Below are 21,061 nucleotides of genomic sequence, written 5' to 3' on the forward strand. Positions count from 1 at the left end.
TTTAGCCCTGTTCAAGTCTGTTAAGTGCTGACCCTGCTTTTTGTTTTCTTATGTGATCTTGCCTGTGATACACAGAAGTGTACAAAAAGAAAGAATTATTCACTGAGGTCTGTTGAGACAAAGAGGGTAGCAGTGCTGTGCCAGTTTCCATAGAGGAGCAGGTTAAAAGGGAGGTGCAAGGAACATGGCCATTTCAACCTGGACTTTTTGAAGGAGGCAAGAATTTTCAGGGTCTCCTCTCTCTGGCCTTCACCCCGCATTACCTCCTTTCTCTGCACTTCATAACCTCAGGTCAAACAGGACTGAGCTTTGTGCTGCAGTTATTAGAGTCACATTGAGGCAGTTGCTAATCACTGTATGGATAGCTTATCTCGGTGGTTGGCTTTTCAAAGAGCCTGATCCTCGTCCAATTGATATAAAGAGATCAGAGTCAGGGCCCAAATGAGGTCATGGTCAGAAAAGTGACTATGAAAAAATGGCACCTTATTTGACAGATCTTCTCCTTGTGTGTGTCTGCTTCATGACCACATTTTGTGGCTGGGCCACTGCTACTTTTGGGCTAGTTTGTGCAGTCCTTACTCACAATGAATAACTTTCACTGCAGTCAATGAAACTACCAGTATGAGTTAAGAAGCTCAAATCTGGTTCTTTGAAGGAGAAACACTCAGAATGCCTTGTGGTACTAAGCAGACCCAGGTAATTACATATTTATTTGTAAATGTTTCTCTGGAAATAAAGTTACTGTGTCTAAAAGAAGAAACTAATATTGCACAACCATGTGCAACCATTGAATTTTTCAGGCAGAAATCTCAGCCCTGCAGGGCCAGTCTCACTTCTGGAAAGCAAATTCTCTTCTCTTTCACACATGTACAAACAGAGTCTAGAATGGCCAAAGCTTATGAATCTCAATAATAATAATAATATATTGAGCAGAAGCAATACGAATATATTTTTCATAGACTGTATTCCCTTTTCCTCCTCCCTACCCCTGGCTCCACTTGCACTGCTGGAAGTAACAAAAATACCTGTTTTTGACAAGTAAATGGAGCTGACATCAGACTGAAGAAACAGCATGAATGAGCTATGCACAACCCATTTGTCATCTTGACAAAGTGACTTTTGGTCACCGGTGGGACACTTTAAAGACATCTGCATGGTTGGCCTTGACCACCAGCAATTCTTACAGCCTATAAGGGGCCCTGTGAGACTGAGAACACAACCTGCTTTAGAACTGGCTCCTGCAGTTATGTCTCTTGATGGTTGTAAAGGCTGTATGATATATCAGGTGTGAATAAGATCTTTGCTAGCTGGTTATATTTACATAGGTATTGACTGCAGCTAGCATCTTGTTAGCCCAAATAATAAGCCTCAAATGCCAGGAAAGGGGATTATGCATGGTCAAAAATCCACAGAGCTAGAAACCCAGCCACCAATGATTTCACTGTGTGGAATGGCACAGATTAGTCTGAAGAGACAGCATTCAGACAGCAATACTATTATAGAAGCAGAAAGGAAAACGCAGGAAGGAAAGGGAGGAGGAAAAGTCAGTCTAAAATTCAGAGATTCCACAATAATAGTGCATGAGAGGCCTTAGTAACTTTAAGATGACATTAAATGGTGTGTGTAACAATGAGAACTCCTTAGACATTTTAACATTCAGCCAAAAGAAATGAAGGCCCTAGTCATATATGAATCACACCCACAGACACACAAGACTAGTGCAAAATCTTGAGAAGATGCTTAAAATCCTTACAAACAGTGCTATTCAACATCTGGCTCTGGAGTCACACAGAACTTTAATGGAGTGAAGTCCCATCTAGCTCTTCTCAGTATGCCTGAAACTATGCCAATCTTCCTATGCTACATGGTACAAAACAGATAACAGTGCTCAAACAGACAGGAGCCAACGGAACACATCTTCATCCCTCAAAAAAGGCTGATTTCCAGTGAGCTTCCCTTTGTTATATGGTTCCCTTTTTTGACTCTGACATTTGTACATTTCAGTATGTGGGTTGGTTTAACACACCAAGAGATTTGAGGGTGACAAAGAGACCCCTACTTTTATAAACAATAAGGTATTGAACACATCACCCTGTGTAATGAACGGAAGCTATAGTCACACCCTAGAATTTTGGAGATTCTTAATGCTGCTGCCACAGCTATTATCAGGGTAACAGAGCTCTTTGTTTGTGGATTAGAGACCTTACCACACATCAATCAAATTATGTACCAGCAGCTGTATAGATGGTGCATTAGCACTGTGTCCTAATGTTAAAGTTAAACAAACCATACTTTTGCATGTGTACACTAGCTACTTGTTAAATCTGAACATCATAATGTTTTTCCTTTCCCCATATATGCCTAATGAGACTAGAGCACAAGTCTTAGCAGGCCTCCGCCCTTAAAAAAAAAAATATATATATATATATATATATATATATATCTATATATCTTACCTGTTACTCTTTCAATATTTTAAAGTAAAATTTTCCAACATTCTTTCAAAAAATTACTTTTAAAAAATCCTTGTTTACGGGCTAAACTATTGCAAGCCACATTTGCAGCCCAGCATGCATTTTTTAGCATGAAAGCATTTACCAGTTCAGATCACTGATCCACCAATTCTTGTAGACTGACTTCAGCAGTAGCCAACATCCGATATTAAAAAAAAGTGATAAACATGAAAATTAGTTGTGCCTTATAAAGGAAAAAACATTTTCGTTCCCCCAGAAGTCATTAAATAGAACTCTGAAGTATGTGATTTGATTACCCTTGTCAATGTCTTAGCTTGCACAGCTACATGTTAGGTTAAAATCCATTCCAGCCACAACATTTGACATGATGATACCCTCCTGTAGCAGTGAATTCCAAAAGGTACAGCCTGCAGGTGCTTCACTAACTAGCATCATGAAAACACCCTCATTAGGCAGCCTTCAAGCAATTGTTTATCAATTTATTCATCTTCTTCCCCACCCCTCCTCAATTATACATAATCACTAGCCATGGCTCAGTCAGACTAAAGAAACAAAGCACAAGATCAAGACAATCAAGATCTTTAATTCCTCTTTTTGTAGCTCTCCAATCACTACTAGACCCTCTCACATAAATAAATAAACAAATACACAAACAAACTCCCACATTTCATTATTAAGATCCTGATCCTATAAAGTTTTAGGTATGTGCTTCACTTTAAACAATAGTCACAGTACATAAAACTAAGCATATGTTTTAAGTCTTTGCAGGATTGGGACGTGAGTACCTAGATACCTTACCAAGTATCATCATTAAAGAATTTAAATTGTACAAATCCCAGTTTAGAGGGGCTTAAAAGGGTGGTGTTTCTGTTGTTTTTGACCACTACCTCTCTGGGATGTGAGTGGATAATCTGTAGATGAACTGTGCAAATAATAATGCAAATATCATCTTTTTTTTTTCTGTTTGTGAATTGTCTGTGAGCAGATTGCAATTTTCTGAAATGTACTCACTATTCAGAATTATTTATGAATTTCTTCAGTGAATAATGCTTTCTCTACAGATTATTTGAAAATAGTTCATGGCTGAGACTGAAAATGAAATTATAGAGGCCTCATTTTCATAGTCTATATTTTCCAGATTATATTATTGCCTTTTTCTTAATAGTAAGGATGTATGTGAATAATGATAAAGGGAAGGTCCTGATGCTGATAATGTTTATGTCAATGGTACTGCTCATATGAGTAAAGTTATTCATTTGAATAAGTATTTGCAACACTGGAGCCCGAGACAATTATAGAGCTTCTGTAAATTCTCAGCTGTCATAATAAAAATGAATATGTATGGAGTCTCATTTCCCCACATTTGGGGTTGAAAACTCATGAGAACAGCTTATGAGATTTTGACATCATTAAACTTGGCCTGAACTTGATTCATCCTTGAACCTAAACTCTATACTAAACTTGAACATTGCACAGCTGACCCCATCTCTAGTTTTATTACTATTGGAACTGGCTGAAAGACAGGTAGGAGCAAAGGGGAGGGAATTGGTTCCTAATTTTCCTCTCACTCTTTACTGAAATTTTTAAATTTCGAGATTTTTCTGGTTTAAACAGAGAGAAAAAATGTCAGAAAATTCCACAGAAAATTCTTCGATCTTTCACCCAAATTTTAACACATTCAGCATTTTCCAACCAGTTCTAATTGTACATTATTTTGTCAAAAACAAACAAACAAAACAGAAATTGTGGGGTTTCCAGTTTTTCAACAAAAATCCAAAAACATTTCAAGAAAAACTTCAGCAAAAACCACACCTGTTTTCATTTTCATCAACATTTTTCACTGTAACAAAACACATTTCCAACACCAATATTAATTAACAGCATTATCAATCTGCTTGGCAAAAAAAGCTGTGGTATCTTCCTCTAAAAAAAAATCTAAAATAGAAAAACACAAGAAATGACAGCCTCAGACCAGGATGGTGAAGGGAATGGACGAGGAACTGTGGGTAACAACAAATAAAGAAAACAGGTGGTTTTTAGGGAGAGATTTGAATAGGATTGCCAAGTGTCCGATTTTTTACCAAAAAGTCTGGTCGAAAAGGGGACCCAACAGTGTCCAGTCAGCACTACCGTCCGGACAACAAAAGTCCAGTTACCTGAATAACTGTCTGCAGTCAGCTTCTGTTCTGCCATAGGGAAGGTGGGATGAGCAGCTGCTGCTGGAGCTGGAGGAGCACTCAGGATCTGCGCAGCTCTGGCGGAGAGAGGTACCAGCCACAGGCATCCAGGAGGAGAGATCCTGAAGCATGTGGCATTTGAGGAGTGGGGCCTGTGGCTGGACTCACAACCCGGGTCCCCTTCTCAGCCTCTTGTGCCCTGCCCCAGGGTGCTGCCCCCGCATCCTGCCCTAGTCACCCCTCCACCTGTAGAGCACGGCTCTCCCTCCCCGAGTAAGCTCCACCCTTGAAGCATGGCTCTTCCTGTCCTGTCCTGCCCCAGTTACCCCTCCCACCCTGGAGTGTGGCTCGCCCTCGAACCTCCTGCCCACGTCACCCCTCCACCGCTAGAGCCCTGCTCAGCTGGTGGCAGGAGGGAAGTGGAGAGAGCAGCAAGTGACAAGGGTGGGGTGAAGATGAGTGGGGGGCAGGGCCTTAGGGGGAAGAGGCAGAGCAGGGGGCGAGGAAGGTTTTCACAAATGAGAAAGTTGGCCATCTTAGATTGGAAGACTGAGAGTAAAGATGTGTTGCACACTGCAAAAAGGACACTGTTCCAGACATTGAGGATCAAACTAACTAACAAACACACACACAAACACAGACACAAGATGTGACTGGGAGAAAGAGACAAAATGAATATGAAAGCTAGAAGAGTTAGCACAGCATAGGTCGTGAGGCAAGGAGTAGGTAGGGCAATATAAGGGAGGAGATATAGACTGCACTTTGAAAGTAAGGACAATGAGTTTGAGCTTGATGCAGAAAGGTACAGGGAGCCCATGAAGGTGACTGGCCAGAGCAGGTTAAAAGGAATATTATTTTAGCTGCAGCCTGGTGGATAGAAGGCAAAGTCAGGAAGCATGAGAGGTGGCAGTTACAATCGTAAGGAGGTACAAGATGATTGCATACCAGTACAATATGTTTTTTAATACTCTGCTGTGTTATTAGTAACACGGGTAAAGATTTTTACACAATATAATTTGACTATGATATTATGACATTATTTGACTATGAGCTTAATATAAAAAAACAAACAAAACAAAACAACCCCCCCACAAACACTAAGCTTCCATTTCACTTGATTTTTGTGTCAATTAACTTTTTTCTCCCCTCAGAAATTTCTATTAAAACATGATGGGGAACTAAAAACAGTTATAAAAAATCTTTTTTTTCCCCACCCAATATGGCAGCACAAAGCTGAACACCAGAAACATTGATACTGTGAGTCATTAAGTTACAGGACCACACTTTTAAAAAGACTTTTAACAACTCAATGGAAGAAACTTGAAAGCCTATAAAATCCATGTACAGGTACCTGTATGCCTTTAAAACTCCATTTTGATATTGGACCAGCTTTTTAAGAATGTTATTCTTATTGGCAATTTTAAAAAGTGCCTTAACATAGACTTATCCATTTTGTACTTACCATAGAAATGTTCCAAAGACATTTGCAACTTATATTACATTTTTCCATTTAGTTTATGGCATTTTTGTGCCTCTCACAATTTATTTAATGTATTACTTATTCATTTTAATTATGATCTTTTGTACTCAAGTTTTCAGAGCCTTTAATTATGCCACAGTGAAGCTTTTTCCCATAATTGTTATACTGAATCTTCAATGTGAGTGCAGCATTCCTATTGTCAGCTTCTGTCCAGTAGGGTTGTGCCAAGATCTGTAATCAATCCAACACTATGTGCTTGGCTCAGTGCAGCAAATTCATTGTTAGTGATGTGCAAGTAGTGAATTATTCACTATCCCAAATAGTCCAAGCATAATGTGAAATAGCTACTTCAAGCCTCATGTATCTATGTTATTGCAGATTTATGGAACAGGTTAAAAACATTGTGTCATTCAACAAATCACAAAAGTGAATGTCATGATGCAGAATAATAAGTTGAAATGTAAAGGCAAAAACACCTTTGTGGGGAGTGCAATTTCACCAGGCAGTACAATGCAATGAGTCAATCTGAAATGGATCTGACTGATGAGAGCAGGGCAAATGGGAAATTCACCACAGTTCACCTTGCACTTGAATTTTTTTCAAGACACTTGGCAAGACTCAGTGTCACTCTCGCAGCAAGGAGAAATGTGATAATTAGAACCAACTTAAAATTCGTGAGGCACATAGATAACAAAAATCAAAACCTCACTCCATCAAGTAACATATAATAAATAACAATAATTAACAATTTACAGTTTTATAGTGCCTTTCATCGGGTAGGATTCCAAAGCACTTTACAAACTTAAACTGATATTATAGACCAAATATTAGCTGACAACAGAAAATAGGTCTGATCCCCCAAAGGACTATGTGACAAAAGCAGTATAATTTATGACTATACACTGGCTATGAACAGGTCTGGCTGAATAATATATTCTCAGAACCAAAATAAATTACATACGAGGTTGTATGCAGGCAGCATGGCTTGGTTAGGGTACTGATATCTGTATGTGGTAGTACATATACATCACACCTCTCCTCAACTCCATTTGGGGAAGTCCTGAGGAGCAGACTTCTCCATATGTTTCAGGGGAACCAGAACTAGATGGGCCATCTTGTGTCATGTGCTTCTAAAGAGTGCTGGTTTGGTTTGTGTGCTGTTTTTCTGGCCTATGCACCCAGGTAAGCCAGAATCTAGCCTTACGCTGACTTATTGTATATGGAAGTATAATTATAGCAGAGTCTATGAGCTATCTGCTAGCTCATCCCTTTGCAGAGTCTACTAAACCAAGTTGCTTCTACAGCAGGTGATTAACCTTAGTTTATGATTTCAGGAAATCCTTGCTCCCACCAATATCTTTATATACACACACTGGCCTCCAATGTCTCTTGCAAAAAAAAAAAAAAAAAAATACACAGACACTCAGCTGTACCAGACACCATTTTTCTACTTAGGAAACAGAGTGTATATTTGCTTTTTTAAAATTGGATAAAAACTAATAAAACCCAGCATTATGTAGGGGCATGTTTGCACTGTAGGAAGAGTCTTTCAAATACCGATCAAAACAACATTCTCTCACTATGAGTCTATGAGAGTTACTACTAAACCACTGTGACCGAGGCTCTTTTGTCTCTTTGGGTTTCGGTGGCGTTGTTTCTGTGGGGTAATAAAATAATAAAGTAATAAAGGGAGAAGATCATTCAAACTGACAGAAGATGCTCTTTTGATAGGTTCTTTAGATGAAACTATTGAAATTATATTAAATAAAATAGGTATGAAAGAACTGTTTGATGATTTTTTTTAATATACACTTTTCCACTAAAATTCATCTGGGCTATATTATATCTTGACACAATAAAAATTGAATTCTGATGTACTAAAACACTGCCATCTTCATCAAACATGTGCTGAACATTTGCTCTCATGCTGGCCATCCACTTTCAGATATGGATTTGTGCAATAGAAACCAACTGGGATACTTACAGGTAAAGAATCCCAAAAATCCAGGTAGGATAACTTTCTTGCTTTTTTTCTTGGGTGGGTTATTTTTGTTTGGTTTGATTTAATATGTGAATCAAAAACATGCTAAGTTAGGTGGAATACTGGTTCTTATAACACTGAATTTAACATAATTTTTATCAGCAAAGGTCAAATTCTTATATTGCATATTTGGAGTTAAAAGCAGAAATAAAACTCATGCCAAGCAAAGCTCTGATTTCTAGTTTCCTGAGCTCCTGCCTCAAAGCTTTTCTCAGATTTCCATCACTGGGTTACACTTTCTGGCTCAAATTTGTTTCCTTCTCGTCTGGATTTAGGTGATAAAAGGTTGAAAAGTATGATTACCACTCCTCAGGTGTAGTTGGCAGGTTTAAGGCAGGGGGCAGAGTGAGGGGAAGAAATGGAACTGGTTTAGATGTGGTTCATCAGGGTCACCACTGGCTTTTATCAGCTGTTATTTCATATGTGACATACACATTTTTCTTACAGATCATTGGGAAAAAATACTCCACCCCCACACTAAACTCCTAGTATTCTTGATAGCATAAGAACCATTTTTGCTGTAGGTCTAATACATGAGAGATAAGCTCCTGCAACCATCAGGCCATCATTACCTGTCTAGGGTTTAGTCTCCTAGTTCCTTGTAATTAAGGAAACAGACACTTCTCACCTATCCCTTTGAACTGGTATGCTAATTTTTTTTTTCACTTTAAAACTACATCTGTCTGACTCCAGCCAACGAATAAGGTTATTCTTGGATCCCTCCTTGCTTCTGGCAAGGTGTTTGGGTTTATGTAGACGAAGATGAATGAGAATGAAATTATATGGCTCTCTTCACCACCACAACCATCCATCATCATCATCATCATCATCACCACCACCAACACTGCTGCCATGAGTTCATCTCACCTTTGAAAAGTTTAATTCAGGATAAATTGATTCCGTTGGACTTTACGTTTTTGCACTATAATTATATGCAGGCTCTCATCTCACCTACTTCTGCCAGACTGTAGCATTTTTATGTCTTTTCCAAGCTTATGTTGAAGTATATATATATATTTTTTTTTTTTTTTAAGAAAATACTATGATATCAGATGTGAGCCTATTTTCAGCTTTAGACCACTTTCAGCCAAAACTCTGGACCAACAAAAACTGAGTTAAACTTGCCCATTTACTTTACTTATAACATAGTTTAACTTGAAATATTCCATGCACATTTTATATACAGAACATTCATATTAACAAATTCTAATCTAAGCTTCCCTTTACATTCAGTAATAGTACTCGGTTTTTCATTTTCCTTTTAAAATCTCGAGTCTAAAGTACATATATGAACTTGGAAAAACTCAAACCAGTATCCTATATGATAGGTCTTCATATTTATGTAACTTCTCACTAGCCCATGTTTCAGTTCTGTGCCTGAGTAGCCTCAATACTATAATTCTGTGCATTGAATCAAAGTTCCAAGGTCATATTACCTGGCATGATCAAGTCCTTTAGTCTAAGGGCATTTTTGGTTTGGTTATTTTTTTGCACATTAATAAACCTGATTTCCACAGATCTGTGAAGATATTTTTAGAATGGAATTTCCGCAGCTTGTATCTTACATTGGATATCGTAGCTATAATCCCCAAAAGTCCTAAAGAATTTAATGGCAGGCATAAATGAATGACCCCCTTGAACTGAATCAACACTTTGCTGGTATATATATGACTGTCAGCAAATATATCTTTACCCATCATACCACATTAAACTCATACATGTTCTCTAAAGCCTGGACTTCTTCCAGGCAACCATAGAGTCCCCAAAGTTTCACAGCTTTTATTTTCAGAAAGAGCAATATTTTAGACATTTTAATTGTTAAGCATTAAGTTAGTACAAACTGATTTTGTAGCCAAATTCATTAATAAGTACCATTTTCATTTTTTTGTATAATTCAGTAGAACATACTGTATCATCTAGGGACACTTGGATTCTTGTGTAAAATGTGAGTAATCATCTTTTACCTGTAGATTTTCAATTTACAGAGACGATATTTTTTCTACTGTTGTTTCTCAGAAGGTTGGTTTACTTAATCTTTGTTATTACGAACTTCTGATATAGACAGTCACCTTCACCTGTTTATCATTTCTTAGTGTTAGAAAAAGTCCACTACACTGTTTAGACACAGAAGTCCAGATCCCATTACGTTTTCCAGTTACTGTCAAAGCCTCCATATACAAGAAAGCAGAGGCACTATTCTTAGTTACCTTCAGCCTGCTTTGCACCACTCCAATGGCACAAACCAGACAGCAAGACGGCTTGCTTGGGATTGGGAATTTTCCTGACATATAGGTATTCCCCAGGAGGCACAGGGCCACAGGTGTAGGATAAATTGCTAGTACAAAGGGGAAGTCAGAGCACCTCCGCACTTCAGCTATCCCAACATATGGAACAGCACTTTAAGGATGTTGGCAGCCAAACATAAGTTAAAGCTCTCAAAATCCAGAAGTCACACAGCTGGCATAAAGCCATCTTTGCCCACCCAGAACTTAAAAGTGATTTCAGTCAGCAGACCCAAAACTGTCCTACCACCACTGTAATTTGTCCTGCATTGTGGTGAGAAAATAAAAGTTTGTTTGCTAATACTGCCACTATACTATCCATATCCGCTCACAAAGGGAAGTCTTGTGTATGGAAAAGGATGGTCTTGTGGTTAAATCACTGGAGTGGGTGTTAGGAAACCTGGCCTCTATTCCCTCTTCTGCCGCAGACCCCTTGTGAGACTTCTGTGCTTTACATTTCTTGTCTGCAAAACTGAGGCTATTAGTGCAGAGGCTAAATTCATTAATGTTTGTAAAAAGCTTTGAGATTATTAAATGGGAGGCATTATAGAAATGCAAAGTATTTTTGTGTAAGAACTCATTAAAACTATTGTTTTATAGTCACTCAGAATGCCATAGTTTTGCTTCTTTACAGATTAGTTGCCTGATCCTGTAAACACTTATTACTAATGAGTAGTTCCATCCTGTACACAAAAGCAAAAGGGTAATTTATCAGATTTCGGTTAGTGGTAAGATATAAAATCTTTTAAAGATTTTCTTGCACATACTTACAGTTCATGTACTGCCTGAGAGAGATTTAGGCCAGGGGTTCTCAACCTTTTTCTTTCTGAGGGCCCCCGATCATGCTATAAAAAATCCACGGCCCACCTGTGCCCAATAACTGGTTTTCTGCATATAAAAGCCAGGGCCAGCATTAAGGGGTAGCACGCAGGGCAATTGCCCAGGACCCCATGCCATAGGGGGCACTGTGAAGCTAAGTTGCTCAGGGCCTCAGACTTCAGCCCCATGCAGTGGGACTTTGGCTTTCTGCCCTGGGCCCTAGCAAGTCTAATACTACTCCTGCTTGGTGGACCCCTGAAACCTGCTTGCGGCCCCCCCAGGGGGCCCTGGACCCCGGTTGAGAACCACTGCTTTAGACATACAGAGTCAAAATTCTTCTAGTCTTCCAGTATTTTTTGCAATGTTCATCCACCTTGTTTTCAAGCCATGTTAAACCATGTTTTCTAAAAGTGTGTTGACTGAGTCAATGTTACAAACTATAAAGAGGTCTAAAAACATAAATATTTTCCCTGATATGTTACTTTTAGTCTGACATTGAACTTCTACATAAATTGTTTCTTCGCTGCTCCTAACTCCTTTCTGTTAGTTAGAGCTGTGTGGCAGATATTTGGGAAACATAAAATCTTGGACCATTATAAAATCCATCTTCATGTATTTTTTTGTTTTTCCTTTTATTTCTTTCATCACTATGCCTCTCTTCCCAGCCCCTCCCCCCCCTTTGTCACTGATATCTAAAAAGTTATCATTGGGCCTGATCCAAAATCCATTAATAGCAATGGAAAGACTCCAATTGACTTCAGTAGGTTTGCTCAACTAAAGAGCACCCAAAATGTTTAACTGTGAAACTGAAAGCCAGTGCAAGAACAGGGGATATTTCCTCAGGAAAGGATTACAAAGTAGTGTGATAGTTAATGACTATGGAAGCTGAATTCCCAACACAAACAACAGTGACATCCTCAGAATGACACTTTTTATAAAAGTATCATGTATGTTCACATTGTCTTCTTATTACAATCAATCTAGTCAGGAGTGTTTGAAAATATACTATGCTGTACTTTCAAATCTAAAGTTTTGGACTTTAAATCATCTGCATTTTTTTTCTTTACTAACTTGTTGCATCCCTCATTTTGGCCCCTTATGCCGTTTTTTTCAACAGTCAGTATCTGTATAGATTGAAAGCAATAGCACTTCCAAACCCCATATTTCAACCTCTTTGCTCTGCTCATAGGTATTGGCTATGCAGAAATCTTTTGTACTAGAGCACATGTGACTTTGTGAAAATAATTCTCACCATGAATGCACATGATGAATGTAGTAATCAGTGAGTCTCACAATGTCATATTAAAGTCATTTATGAGTTTAAAGTCAAAATGATGATTCCAAGATAGTGAACTGGAATATTTTCTAGTTAGCTCAGCACTGAGATAACCTTGCATTGCATAAAGGCAACAAATACCCAAGATTTGATTATACAATGTATTCCTTTCTTTGTACAGTTACTTTTAGTACAGCCCTTAGTGTTCTTATTACCTGAAATCCAAACTTACCAGGCAAATGCACATTATACAAGGATTGTCTGTGATAAATGGTATCTGTAGAACTTCCCCTTCATTTTCACATTTTGCAACAGATCCTGAGATGGAAATCAAAATAAAAAATATGTTTTCAAATTTTAATTCACTGGCTCTTCAGTATCCAGGTTCCTAATTCTGATTTAAACTCCTATACAGCTCCTAGCCTTCAGTTTTAAATCTCACCTGCTCTAACTAACCAAGAATATCAGAAACAAATGCACAGAAACTATTCAGTTTCAAAGGGGCAGTTTCTATAAAATCCTGATGAGAGCTGGCAAATGACTAGCCTTTTTATTCTGTACAAAATCTAGACTTTCCTAGTGTGCCCCATTTACAGCAGAGATGCTTTTTTCTCCTGGCAGATGACCTATGCAATAATGAGTATTTCATTAATAACAGGATACTTCTGTAAATGACCTGATCCGAAGCTTATTGAAATCAGTGGAAATAATTCCATTTATGTCAGTGGGCTTTGGGTCAGACCCTTGGTACAATACCAACAACTCAACCCAGCACCTTTTTCTGATCCATGAAGAACAGACTGCCACCAGAGTCGATTTACAAAAGGAGGCAAATTAGAGATATGGTCTCTCCCCCGATTAGTCCTGTATTATCTCATGTTGGAATCACTTTTTGAAACCTAATACGTCTTGCTTTTACTAGAAATTGACTCAACATTTTCTTTTATGCACCAGGTGTCAGTAAAGTATGTCCTTCAAGAAAGAAAAAAAAAAAAGCTGCAGCGTAGGTCTTCACCTGCCTGAATACATGTAATTATATCCCACTATCATTATGCATTTTTAAAACAAATGAATATAAGGCAAAGCTAGTACTTTCAACAAACAATGCAATAAATAATACAACAAACAAAGCAACGGCACTTCTTTATTATTAGGATTTATCATTACTCCAAGAGCCCAGAGTGGCGCTGGGAGGTGGGAAGCTGGTTTGATGTCAAAGAGCTTCTGGACTTGAGCAAGCCAAGGTTACCCATCATCATTAGTAACATCATTTGTAACTGGGCACCGCTTCCCTTGCGGGTCTACCTGCCCCACTTCCCCCGAGTCCCCCCGGGATGCTGAGCGGAGCCGGTCCCAGGGATAATGCATCTGCCAGGCGGGTTTCCCCAGCCCCTGCTGGCCAGGCGTGAAGCGCTGTTGCTTTGCCCTGGCGCGGCCAGGCGCAGAGGCGCTCTCCGCGCGCCTCACCCTGCCCCTGGCCGTGGGCGCCGGGAGCGAGGCGAGTCTCCCCTTACCTGTCAGGAAGGAGGAAGCCAGAGACATCTGGACCCAAAGGGGGCTGAGCAGGAGCCAGGCGGCGAAGGGGAGCGCGGGGGAGCGGAGCAGCGGAGCCAGAGCCCTGCCGCTGGAGAGCCAGAGCATCGTCCCCTGGAGCCGAGCCCGGGCTGCGGCGAGAGGGGCTCCCGGCGTGTGAGGAGCCGGGGAGGGAGGGAAGCGGGGCCGGGGATGCAGGGAGGGAGGAGGGGTCCTGCTGCTGCCGCCGCTGCCGCTGCTGCTCTGAGTCTCCCCAGGGCGGCGCGGCGTTTCCCCGCCCGAGTGGGCTGTGCAGGGCGCAGCCGGGCTGGGCAGGGGGCGCGGATCCCGGCTCGCTCGCTGACAGGGCGAGTGGCTGGGCAGCCCGAGCTGCCAGGGAGCTGCCGCCGCCCCCTCCTGCCCCCGGACCCAGCCCGCCCCGCACCTCCCCCGCCTCCGCCCCGAGCTGCCTGCCCCCGGCCCCCAGAGCGCCAGGAGCGGGGAGAGGCAGAGCCCGGCTCCGAGGGGGGCAGCAAGGGACACTGCCCGGAGCACCCCCGTGGCTCAGGCACCTGGGGGTCAGTGTCCCTCCTCTTTGGCTCTGCCTACAGGGGCTGGGGAAGTGTCAGTGCCTGCCCCTCTCAGCCCTGGCACACCCCCTCCCTTGGCTCACAGCCCTGCCAGTGCCACTTGTACCCTCCTTTCACCCCCTTCGCCCGCACCTCCCCCTTGTACCCTCCCTTCGCCCGCACCTCCCCCTTGTACCTTCCCTTCACCCCCTTCGCCTGCACCTCCCCCTTGTACCCTCCCTTCGCCTGCACCTCCCCCTTGTACCCTCCCTTCACCCCCTTCGCCTGCACCTCCCCCTTGTACCTTCCCTTCGCCTGCACCTCCCCCTTGTACCCTCCCTTCACCCCCTTCACCCGCACCTCCCCCTTGTACCCTCCCTTCGCCCGCACCTCCCCCTTGTACCTTCCCTTCGCCTGCACCTCCCCCTTGTACCCTCCCTTCACCCCCTTCACCCGCACCTCCCCCTTGTACCCTCCCTTCGCCCCCTTCGCCTGCACCTCCCCCCTTGTACCCTCCCTTCGCCCGCACCTCCCCCTTGTACCTTCCCTTCACCCCCTTCGCCTGCACCTCCCCCTTGTACCCTCCCTTCGCCCGCACCTCCCCCTTGTACCTTCCCTTCGCCTGCACCTCCCCCTTGTACCCTCCCTTCGCCCCCTTCGCCCGCACCTCCCCCTTGTACCCTCCCTTCGCCCGCACCTCCCCCTTGTACCCTCCCTTCGCCCGCACCTCCCCCTTGTACCTTCCCTTCACCCCCTTCGCCTGCACCTCCCCCCTTGTACCCTCCCTTCGCCCGCACCTCCCCCCTTGTACCCTCCCTTTGCCTGCACCTCCCCCCTTGTACCCTCCCTTCGCCCGCACCTCCCCCTTGTACCTTCCCTTCACCCCCTTTGCCTGCACCTCCCCCTTGTACCCTCCCTTCGCCCGCACCTCCCCCTTGTACCTTCCCTTCACCCCCTTCGCCTGCACATCCCCCCTTGTACCCTCCCTTCGCCCGCACCTCCCCCCTTGTACCCTCCCTTCACCCCCTTCACCCACACCTCCCCCTTGTACCCTCCCCCAGCCCTCTTGTTCCACACCTCCCCCCTTTCCCTGCACCTCTCCACCCGCAATCCTCCTGATACCCCCTCTCCTCCTCCACCCTCCGATGGGAGCATATCACACCCCGCTTCTTTGCCAGTATAGACCCCCTTCCCCCCAAGCACCCCCACACCCACTCTTCTGCCTGAACCCTCTTTACTAGATCCCCATCCCTTTCCGGGCACAAGGTTTGAGGGTTATTCCCTATGCCTTCCATGTGCCTTTGGAGCACTAAAGATGGGATGGGGGGGGCAGATTTAAACTAAAGCGAAATAAAAATAGGAGAAACGGTTTGATCCCCACTGCAAGTGTAAACGGGGATTGCTGTGATGAAGGAGGAGGTCACATTTGGTACTGTCAGTTTGATTAATCCTCAGCCCCTTCTCCCTAGTCTGGTTCACCAGGGTTGGTGTTTGTATGGGTGAGTTCGCTTGCTCTCAATGAGAAGAAAGCAAGAGATCTGGGTAGAGAGGAGCTGACTTCTTAAAATTCCATAACAGTCATTTATTTACTCAGTCTCTCACGGGAAAAGCTACTCCACGCCGCTGCACCAACCCGGAGAGACTTAGCACATCAGCAACAGAGAGGGGACGAGAGAGGGAATATTCATTCACTCCGCTGTACCCATTGGGATCCTCCCACTGTACTCCCCGCTGCCCGTGCTGCCCCCTCTCTCATTATAGTTGCAACAAAACCTGACAGCCAAATTTCTAGCCACCCACCCACAGCCAGGAGGGCTGGCACTGCACCTTTGCAAACCCAATCGGTCCTTTCTGGCAAAAGGCAACATTAGCAAACATATTTTTGTGAAATGTTTCACCCTGTCCTTCCTTGGTTGAAGAAGATTATTTAAAAAGGAAAGCTGAGCTTTTGATGAGTGCTTTCACCCTGATTTGCTGATTAGACCTTGTGTACTCATTTACACCAAATTCAGAGGGAGGTAACATATTGCTGTTTGGACTGAGTAGTGTTCTACACTCACTTTGCCTGGGTGTGAGTTACTCTACAAGGAGCAGGGCAATGGCAGATCACTAGGTAGGTTCTGATGACAAATTCTCCATTCCTAAAACTGATCACAGTACTCACGAGGACATTCACTCCATGGCAGTTCTTAATCTGCTCAGCTATTCCTTAACATTTTCCATTGCTATTATAAATATAAACTCAGATGAAGTATTCACATTCACACACAGTACAATATAAATGTATACATACATGTAGTATGTGTAATACATAGTTTTCTTCTAGGAAGGCTCTTGCAACCTGTGATGTTTCATTCATGGAAAGAAAACCTCTTAAACATAAATTAGTTTGATGACACTTTGAAAAAGATCCTTCAGCTTGATATACTTTTTCTTTTCTTTTCTCTCTTTTTCCTCTCAAATAATTCTGAGTTTCAATGTTATTACTCAAAAGAGGGTTTTAAGTAGCAGCAAATCAGGTGCATGACCACAGGCTGTGTGAATAGAAAGACTTTTTGTTGCCCAGTAAAATGCAAAGTTGTCAGATTTTCATTCTTGTTTTTTTTTTTTTTTTTTTTAAAGCAAGAACAATTACTATGGAATCATGCATCTTTGTTATAAAATGTAAAACAATTTGAAATTGTTCATAGCACAGGATTCATTCCCCACATCCAGAGGAATATTCTCTTTTCCTTTCACTTTGGAAGGCATGTCAGAGTCTAAAACTGCAGAAGATGGGGACTGTCTAAAAATGTTATTGGTAATCTTACAATGATCACTATTAAAAACCCCACTCCATTCAACAAATAAATATTACTTAAACCCATATCGCCTACCCTCAGTCTGAATCAGATTCACCCTCAAGAGCTTTTTAGACAGATAAATTAATCTAGTTTCCATTATGGGAAAACCCAATGACAGAGGGTTTTTTTAAGTTACTCTTTTTCCTTCCCTAAAACTGTCCATAATATTTAAAGATTACTCTCTATTATGTAACAAAAGTTATCTTTATATAAATATAGTGTATGCAATGCGTGTAAGATATTTCTTGGAAATAGATGTTTAGTAGTTTGCCGAAGTTTAACTGCAGATTGCTGTAGATGCAGCTCCAGAACCACTCTAGAAGATTTCAGAGTAGCAGCCGTGTTAGTCTGTATCCGCAAAAAGAACAGGAGTACTTGTGGCAATTTAGAGACTAACAAATTTATTAGAGCATAAGCTTTCGTGGACTACAGCCCACTTCTTCGGACTCTAGAAGATGTTTTCATCAATCTGAAGGTTTTTCCATTGGACAGATATACAGAAGCTTTTAACAAACCTGCCTTTGCTTTCTATTCATAATCAGCCCCTACCATTCCCCTGCTGCCATTGTAGTACAAGAACAATATTTTTAAAGCAGCAGCATTGTAGAAAGTGTATTAAAATATCTTATAGCATATGTACTCCTGATAACTTCTTGAGTGACAGCTACCACAAGCAATTACTTATATATGTTGGTTTGATGGGTCTTATCTTCCTTGCAGACTAAAAATTCACTGAAAATTAATACTTTCTGGTGTGAGAAATGAATAAAAATTGCACAGTAATTAAAGCACTCTGCTTTCAGGTTGCATAGAAACATCAGTGGTATTCAAGTAACAGTGAAGAATTTGACTAAAGAGAAAATGTTATCTCATTTAATTTCAGATAGGTATTAACAGTAGATGAGGTAGCACACTTACATCACAACTTAACTCATTCTGTTAAACAGAGCAAGTCCATCTCTGCCTCCTTAAAATAAAGCACATAACATCATATATTTGAAGGAGAGCAGTAATGAAATAAAATAAATGAACTGGTTGCATAGAATTACCTTCTTTGGCAAAAATATTTGATCCTAGGTGCTACAATAATATAAACAAACAATACAATAATAATAATTAACAATAATCCTGCCTGAAGAACTTTCAGTACATTAGTTAGGCCTAAATGCACCTCTCTGTTTAAACAACCTCTGAAACAAGAGAAGGTTGTATAGGAACTCTATGAGGTTCTGCTGAATTAACAGTCCTGACTGATGCTCTCCTTCAAATGTTGCATTTGAGGTTTGTACAAAGTACACAGGGTGGTGGATTTCCAACTCTTAGGAACCGGGGGTTCCATGAGGAAGTGAAGCTGTAACCCTACAGATAGCAACACATCTACACTACTTCCTGAGAGCCCCCAGCCTCCTGATAGCATGGTTTTTTGGGAAGTCACGCTGCTATTGACTCACTTGATGCACATGTGTCTACATCCTCTTTAAGTTGTGAGGAATGGAAATAAATGCCGCTAGAAGTAGCATCAGTTGCCAGCTTTCCCAGGGATATTTCCAAAGATGCCAGATGCTAGCATGCCATGCAGAGTGGCTGCTCTTGGGGTTACACCAAATTAAGAGAGAGGTAAAATATTGCTGTTTTGACTGAGTAGTGTTTTCCCCCACTTATTACCTCATCAAAGGCAAACATCTTGCCCTTTTAACTCCTATTTTGGTATTATAATACATTATGTAACATTTCAAATGCTACTCTCATTTGTATTCGTTAGTGTGAGAACAGAATTTCATGTTTCTAAGTAACATTCAGGAAGTGATACCTTTTAACAGAATCAAAGCCTGACACTAAAAACCAAATTCTGCTATCAGATACACACAGAGAACTCATATGTATCTAATGATGTAACCACTTACTTAATTTATAGTGGCAGTAGCACAGTCTCGTCCTAACAAAGAAAACATACATTCAGAAGAACAAATATTTGAAACATGCAGCTTTATGTCTATGGAATGGCCATACAAACTGATGGAATTTTAAGTATTGACATAATACATACATACATCTATCAACTGAATGTTTCATGAGTGATGTTTTCTTTATGATCATTAAATTGTTAATGGTGTTGGTTATTAGATGTGTTAATTCAGCTTCAAAGTTAACACCCATCTAAAAGTAAACAGATTATTTCTAAAACTATTATTAAATTAAAAAATAATAAGGAAGTTCATACTTTCCTAAGTGTGAATCTGGTTAGTCAGCAGACTCAAAAACAAAATGGCTAGAAAAACCTCAATCTTAGATTCTCAAGCATTCTGCAGAATCTCATGGAAAATCCTAATCCCTCAGAATTCATTTTTGTTGTGCCCATGGATTTCTATTGTTTGTAGCAGCACTGTTGAAGATCATATAGTGTGCAAGATCTTATATATCAGACATGCAAGTAAAGGAATATCTATCTTCATCGTGTCATTTAAAGGTAACTGCTTTATTTTTATGGTAGTTTTCAAAATAAAGGAGGAAATATATCACTAGGAAAAATCTTTTATAGAAGGCTATGGATACTGACACAATAGGCTGCTTCTGAGTTCTGTTCCACTGTTCCATGTATCTACAGTCCTTTACAAAGATAAATAGGGTGCAGCAAATGTGATGATGTAGAGTGAATGCATATGATGCTTTTATAGGTATTTTAATTACTAACTTTTTATTAAAGATCAACAGAAATTGTTAACCAGACAAGTTATTTGCTTTAATAAGTATTAAAAGAGAGTGTGATAGATATTTGTTAAGATGTGGATTATTGATTTGTCAGACTCTGTCAAATTCTTATTTAGGAAATTATTAGTAATCTTTAACCACTAAAACCAAGACATAGTATTCCAACTATTTTGGTGATATTTTCATTGTGGTGGTTCATCAGCACATGGCAACGAGATGTAATAATGAGTTGTCATGATGTAAACATTACCCTGCCATGCAAGACATCGCTCCTTAGCTATTCTGTGGCTCACTGTATGATTCCACCAGAAGGCAAAGTGGTTGTCTAGGTCTTCATGGCTGAGCACTACTAATCTGGGCTTTGACCCTGCAAAACTTCTGCAAATGCTTAACTTAAAACACATGAATAGTGCATTAATTTCAGTGGGACTACTCATGTACTTCAAGTTAAGTGCATGTGTAAGTGTTTGTATGGTCAGGGCCTTACACCATATTTAAGAAGGAACGGCACTTCTTGCATAGCTATTTGTCCTCCAAGACAGAAAGCCTAGAAACACAGAGAAAGGCCTAAATATATAAAAGAGGAGTTGAAGATATGGCTACAACTTCCTTGAAATAATCAGAGAAATAAACTCATATGAGATCCGGTGAATACTCAATGGTTTGTTGAAAACTACGTCAAGACCAAAAATTACACAGAAACTAATCCAATTAATTTAAGTGTAAGTACCAGGAATGAAGATACTACCAACATCTTAGCCCTGAAAGAGCCTTTGCCAATGCCACTTTCTTGAATAAATATTAATAAATAATACCAAATAGCTTTTCATCCTGGTATTTTTGAACAAACATATGGCAATTACACGACATCTCATTCTA

At 41.0% G+C, this 21,061-nt stretch overlaps 1 protein-coding gene across 2 annotated transcripts in view; it reads right to left on the bottom strand.

Annotated features, from left to right (window-relative positions):
• The window catches only part of BMPER (BMP binding endothelial regulator), a 222,130-nt gene extending 207,695 nt beyond the window's left edge, over nt 1-14,435 (bottom strand). The window contains exons 1-2 of one of the 2 annotated variants that reach the window (XM_054020642.1): nt 14,064-14,435; nt 12,782-12,867 (exon numbers count right to left, since the gene is read on the bottom strand). In XM_054020642.1, the coding sequence (XP_053876617.1) occupies nt 12,782-12,867; nt 14,064-14,190 (213 nt within the window). In that variant the 5' untranslated portion in view covers nt 14,191-14,435. The remainder of the gene's footprint in view (nt 1-12,781; nt 12,868-14,063) is intronic. The other variant, XM_054020643.1, reaches the window with a different exon arrangement.
• Between the last annotated feature and the right edge of the window lie 6,626 nt (nt 14,436-21,061).

This window comes from Malaclemys terrapin, chromosome 2 (assembly GCF_027887155.1).
Source record: "Malaclemys terrapin pileata isolate rMalTer1 chromosome 2, rMalTer1.hap1, whole genome shotgun sequence".
NCBI lineage: Eukaryota > Metazoa > Chordata > Testudines > Emydidae > Malaclemys > Malaclemys terrapin.